The sequence below is a fragment of the Lactuca sativa genome, chromosome 1 (assembly GCF_002870075.4).
Source record: "Lactuca sativa cultivar Salinas chromosome 1, Lsat_Salinas_v11, whole genome shotgun sequence".
NCBI classification, from domain to species: Eukaryota; Viridiplantae; Streptophyta; class Magnoliopsida; order Asterales; family Asteraceae; genus Lactuca; species Lactuca sativa.
Genome location: NC_056623.2, coordinates 166645304 through 166651836, shown reverse-complemented (window position 1 = coordinate 166651836; position 6533 = coordinate 166645304). Strand labels below are relative to the sequence as shown.

General features: G+C 27.7%; 1 protein-coding gene across 1 annotated transcript; it reads left to right on the top strand.

Annotated features, from left to right (window-relative positions):
- The first annotated feature begins 269 nt into the window (after nt 1-269).
- On the top strand, nt 270-5061 carry LOC111890903 (uncharacterized). Its single transcript, XM_023886971.3, has 11 exons — nt 270-395; nt 490-557; nt 1284-1365; nt 2414-2497; nt 2594-2633; nt 3345-3390; nt 4158-4216; nt 4289-4356; nt 4431-4520; nt 4640-4692; nt 4881-5061. The coding sequence occupies exons 1-11, from the start codon at nt 340-342 to the stop codon at nt 4967-4969; spliced, it is 735 nt and encodes a 244-aa protein (XP_023742739.2). The 5' UTR covers nt 270-339; the 3' UTR covers nt 4970-5061.
- The last annotated feature ends 1472 nt before the right edge of the window (nt 5062-6533 follow it).

The window sequence follows — 6533 nt, the reverse complement described above, 5'->3', positions numbered from 1 at the left end:
ATTAGAAATGATTTATATATGTAATGTATTTAATACATTAAAGCCTCATTAATTTTAATAATTCAAAAATTTTCTCATTTTTTATATGAATTCAAACTTTTCAAATTGCTAAAATTTAATATTTAATTTTTTTAAAATAAACCTATGTAATACATGAGTCTCGCTCGTGATTTATATAAAAAAGAACAATGTAAGTTAATTTTTAATTTTCAACGTTTATATAAAAAAGAACGATGTATATTTATTTTATTTAAAAAAAAACAGCGCTAATAGCAAGATTGACCATCTTTGTAATTCGATGGCTTATTAAAAGCTAGGGTTCGCTGCGAGAACCTGAAAATGGCTTCTTTTGGCTCAATTAGGTCTGATATATTCGACAAGGAAGAAAAGAAACAGTGCGCTTCTCACCTCTTGCTATGAAATTGATTACGTGTCTTCGTTTCAAACTCTTTTTGCATAATTTAAGTCTAATGGAATCGCATTTTGCAGGCAATATCAAGCTCACATATTAGGGCTCAATGCTTACGATCGGCACAAAAAGTTTCTGAAAGATTATGGTTAGTTTCTGAATCCCTTCCATTGTTCTTTGCTGTATGTTTCGATATGTGCATCAATAACTTAATGAATCGGTCTAAGAAAGGGCGATATGAATTTCTGGGAGGGATTATGTCATGTGACATGGGATAGTATGATTAAAACCATACTTCAGGCGTCAATTTGTATAACGTAGAGTAATAATCCATCAGACCTCAATGTTTGATTATTGATTCACTGATTGTAATAGCTGGAGTATGATTTTCCTTGAATCAACGGTTTTAAATTAGCCAGTTGTACACGATAGTAGGTTTCTGTTCATTTGTAAAGCACCTACCACTGATAGGAGGTTATAGATTATAGATATCTCTTACTTTTTAAAAATCTAGTGCATTTATATACCCTAAGTTATACCTTTTCTTCTCTTTATGGCTGAAAGATTGAATTGGACACCTAGGAAGTACGCAAATGGTGAGCCCTTTATTTGCGAAATTCTGGTGTCCTAAAATAAATGGATGATGAACATTTCCCTCCGATTAAGTAAAGGTAGGGGGCTACTATCATTCATACAATTTGATTTTGACATCAATAAGCTATCAGTAGTGTGGTGCATTTTCATTCATATAATGCCAATCTGAATGCTATGTAATCAGTAGGATTTCAGGATTTAATGTTGTACTTTGGCTTAAATATCTCTATGTGGTTTTAGTTTTATAAAAACATGTCGCTGATCTTTGGTTATTTTTCAGTTAGCTATTATGGAGGAGAGGGGCAGAAACAAGAAAAATTACCAATTAAAACTGATCAAGACACTCTTAGAGAAGGTTATCGGTAAGTTTTCTTTTTTATCTATATCTTTTTTCCTTTGATTATGGTTTTGTCATTCTTGATTATCTGCTTCTTTCCTTTCTAGTGAAAAGGTTGTTGTTTTATGTTTTACACCAGTAATTTGTTTGGTGATTTTTTTTCTCTCAAAATGTTAAAAATGAACAAACACAAACTCAAATCGAGAGGTGATTTCTTTATACTATTGTGAATTTAATGGAATTCCTAATTAAAGGATTTTAGAATGACCCTATAACAATTTTTTTAGAGTGAGTTTTGCTAAATATGTTCAGGAAAAACTTTAAACAAGTTGAAGTTACTTCATTGTTAGGAAATTTAGGAAAGTTGCATCTTTGGCCAGATTTTTGTTTTCCAGCTATTTTTTTGTATTCAAGATTGAAAGCATGTTTATTTAGCTTATAAAAAGTTGCTTCAAAAGTCCAAATGGCTTTCTCCTTTACAGGTTTAATAAGTTTATACATCAAAATGCGCCCTAAATCTCAAAGAGCGCACATAAACCTCAATTTTTTTTTTTTTGGGAAAGAATACCTATGTAAACATAAATATTTTAGTTTTTGAATACCTATGCAAAGAAATATGGATTGTTGTTTGGGTGATTACAATATTTGAAGAAATATGTAATAGAAAAGTTATAAATAATTAAAATGGATATTTTAGATATTGTAGAGTACAAAATATTTAAAACAATATTAAACTTTTACATAACAACTAATGGTTTTTAATGAGATCTATGGATTTATCTTTTCTTTTATTTTTATTTTTATTAGGTTCTTGGAATTTGTAATATATTTTTATTTTGTTACTAAAGTGTAATAAAAAAGAGTATCAAGTAATTGTAAAGTTTTATATTAGCTTTTTAGGGTTACTGAATAAAATTATTCAAATTAATGTAGTAAAAGGACCACATTATTTGAAATATGACCACTTTTATAATAGATAACAAATAATGAACAAAAAAACTCTTAAAATACTTAATTTGTGATATTTTTTCTTGATATTATATGACACATATTTGTTTTTATTTTTTTCAAAGGTTTATTCGCTCTGAAGAAGATGATATGGACTTTTCATGGGAACAAAGGCTGGTGAAACGTTACTATGATAAACTTTTCAAAGAGTATCCTTTTTATTTCAACTTGTTTACTATTTAAATTTCAACTGCTTGCTGCTGACCTGTCACTGTCATTTGGCACTTCCCTTAATGCTCTTAAAGATATTGCATTGCTGACATGTCACATTATAAGTCAGGCAAGGTATGCAATTTATACAAGATTTTCTTAGGCTATAATAATATATACTAGGTGTAAAACCTGTGTATTACACGGGTTGATTAAAAAAATTAATATTAAAATGTAAACATTAAGTATATTTTTAAATAAAATTTTGAAATAAGGAAAGAAAAACGTATTAATTACAATTACTATCATATTTATTACATTTAATACTTTGCATATATATAAGTATTATGTGAGTTTTTAATTTTAAAATTTTAAAAAACCTAGAAATTGACATGTGGATATTATTTAATTTTAAAAATATCATAAAATGACAAGTGTTAAAACTAATAAGAGATTGACATGTGGCAAAATGGATCTTCATTTATTATAGTTGATTTTTGCTCCCTGAAAATTACTGATTTTTGCAATTTTGGTCCCAAAAAGTAATCTTGTAATTTTGGTCTTTATTTGAGATTCTTGTAACATTTTTGGGTTCTGTTCAAAGTAAAATGACTTTTTTGTCCCTGTGTATAGCTAATTTTTCTTTTTTTTTTTGGTCCCAAAAATGTAATCATTTTTATTTGGAACAGGATTAAACACGTTCCAAAAAACCTCAAATAAGGAACATAATATTTTTTTCAATTTTGGGACCAAAATTGAAAAAAATAGATATACTCAAGGACCAAAAATGTAATTTACTATATGTTTTATGGAGGGATTTGTGTTAAATAATTTTCATTTTTTCAGATTGGACTGAGGTGGAGGACTGAAAAAGAAGTTACATCTGGCAAAGGTACTTTTTATACCTTCACTATTTAAATTTAGGCTGTGTTTGGTGCGCCACAGCTAGCTGATAAGATAGTTTATTTTTCGAGCTTTTTTATGAAAAGCTACTTAGACTTAGCTTTTTAGGAGCTTTTTAAAAATTTTCCAAATACACCACTTAATTAATTATAGAAACACATTCTCTTACATGTCCTTTTATGTAATTTTATATATTTCAGCAAGCTTTTCAGCTAGTTTTACCAAACGTTATTTTTTATCAGCTAACTTTTTATTTAACAGCTAGCTTTTCAGCTAACAACTAACTTTTCAGCTAGTACGCCAAACATAGCCTTAAAGCCAATTAAAATTAAACATACTATGGTTAATTTATTAATTTAACCCTAAACAACTAAAATTTCTATTTTTTCAATTCTCAGATTAAGCAATAACAATTCATATGCAACAAAATGTCTTCCCCAATTCTACATGTCAAACCAAACCCTAATCAAATATTCTAATATTTCAACACAATCAATATTCCGTTCCTATAAACATCATATGTATATTGAATGAATCAAATTTCCATTTAAACAACTTAAAATCAAGAAGTAAAAGTGAGGATTCATTCAGTCAGATAAATAACTAAATATTTTTTTTTTCGCATAATCCAAATGGAAAAATATATAAAACCTATTATTTTATACGGTATCTTCTCATTTTGGAAACCCATAGTTATTGAAATGAATCAAATTAATTATATAATTTTTGTTACTTTTTTTGGGTCTTAATTGTTAGGGCAGTTTGTATGTGGTAACAAACATTGCAATGAAGAAGAAGGCTTAACAAGCTATGAGGTAAAATTATTTTTCATTTTTTGATATTTGTTTGTGGCAAATAATAAGTTCTTTTTTCATTTTTCTTTTCAGGTGAATTTTGCTTATTTTGAAGCTGGAGAAAATAAACAAGCGCTCGTGAAATTAGTAACTTGTGAGAGGTTTGAATGCTAAAAATCACAATTGGCTAGTGAATAAAACTACGTCGTTTTGAGTGCTCTTATTTGCAATGTAGATGTGCAAAGAAACTTGTTTATAAAAAAATGAAAGAAAAGGAAAAGGAAGAATCAAAAAGAAGAGAAAAAGAAGAGCACAAAAAGAAAAGGTATTTAATGTTTTACACCTCTTGAATTTGTCCTATTACCTTTTTCAATTTCTTTTTCTAACAATTTTATTTTTACCACATGCTTTTAATTCACATTTAATTTGCTATGAAATTTTCAGAGAAAGGGATGAAAATGATGATTATACAAGCAAGGCTTATGAGAGGGCCCATGGTTAGTTTTATTATTTTATCGATTTAACTACTGAATTATTATTATTATTATTATTATTATTATTATATAATAAGAGTAAATTGAAAAAATCTATGAGTTGTGGTTCTTTTTGATTTGGTAGCTGTTTGACGCTGTTGGTTTTTGATCTGTTAAGTGTTTGTAAAATGACTATTTTGCCCCTGTTGTAGGGAAAAAGTTGTTATTAACATCGGCGGGTGATGGTAAAGCTGATGACGAGGATAACTTTGATGAATTTCTTCAAGGAATGTTCCCCTGAACAATTGGAATTCGTTTTATTTTCATGAATATATTTTGGTAACATTGTTTTAAAAAATATCAACTTTGGTTAAATAGTTTTCTGTTTATATTTTTCCTTTGTTTCTGTTTTTAGTTTCTATGGTATCTTAGCCTGAGTTAGCGCCATATCAGATTTGCCATACTCCATCAGAAACTTGCCATTTACATGGCATCGGTTGCAACATTTGCCATATTATTATTTTTTTTAAACTAGGTAAACATTTGCCATATTATTATTTTTTTAAAATTAGGTTATAACCCGTGTACCACAGGGTTGATGAAGTAAAATAACATTAAAACTTTAAAAAACATGTTAATTACAGATTTGCAAACATTTATTAATCTTTATAGATCTTTTGCACATTGAATACCACCTCATTGCAGAAGAATCAATTTGTGTTTACATAGAAAGATGATAGTTTCCAAGGAGAATACCAGCAGGTCACACAATTACCAAACGCTTGAAGACATGAAATTATGGGTGTTATTATGTAGGCTTTTAAGGGGTAAAATGATAAATAAGGTTCCCAAAACCAAAAACAAAGTCATTGTGATTATGATGCTTAAATTACCATGCCAATGTTATGAACAATAGATTGGTGAAAATGGAGAAAATATGAATAAATATTTTCACATAAAATGTGTTGTTTTGTCCGTAATTACGAACACGTGTGTTACATGGTTTAGAATTCAAAAAAAAAAAAAAATCTAGAAAAATAAAACTGTAGTATTGAAAATATTATTCTGTTAAGTATATAATCGGTACATCATCTTCCTTCCTTGAATAAATAAATATACAAATACTATCCTCTAATTACTTGAAATGAGTAAGATACCCCTTATCATAAAGATAGTAATTCGTAACAACTTGAAAGTGATCTCACTCATTCTTTTGCCTACATACCACTGTCAACAAAAAAAACCTTGAATTCCCTAAGCTTATAACGTTTTAAGATCTTATCAAAAACCAAAAATACATTCATTTAATTTATTAAAAAAAATAATAATAAAAAATAAAAAATAAAAAAACTAACCAATTCTCAGCCAAAACCAAAAATACATTCATTTAATTTTAAAAAAAAAAAAAACTAACCAATTCTCTGGCTAACGAACTCCAAAAAGGTAAGATATTTGTAATAGTAATAGTAATATTTAAATAAACAAAATAACAAATATAAGTCAAACTCATATAAACAAAACACCAAATTAGCAATAACTCACTGTGATCAAATATCCATCTTTAAAAAGTCATAGAATGGTAATTACAATTTGTGCAGAAATGATAAAAATTGCAAAAAGCTATAAAAAAATTAAAAACCAAAAGATTAACATGAGTGTCATTGAGCATAATTTTGCTCTCTTGCATACAAATACGATCAGTTGTATGATATTGAGCCGTATTAGATACAAAATATTAAGAAAAATAATATATAAATAGGAAAAATAATTAATCGTGATTGTTTAATTTTGAAATGGCATGTTGCCCATAAGAATAACACTACATGGAACCATTTCTTAAAAGCAAGAACATTTATGCGGAAAAG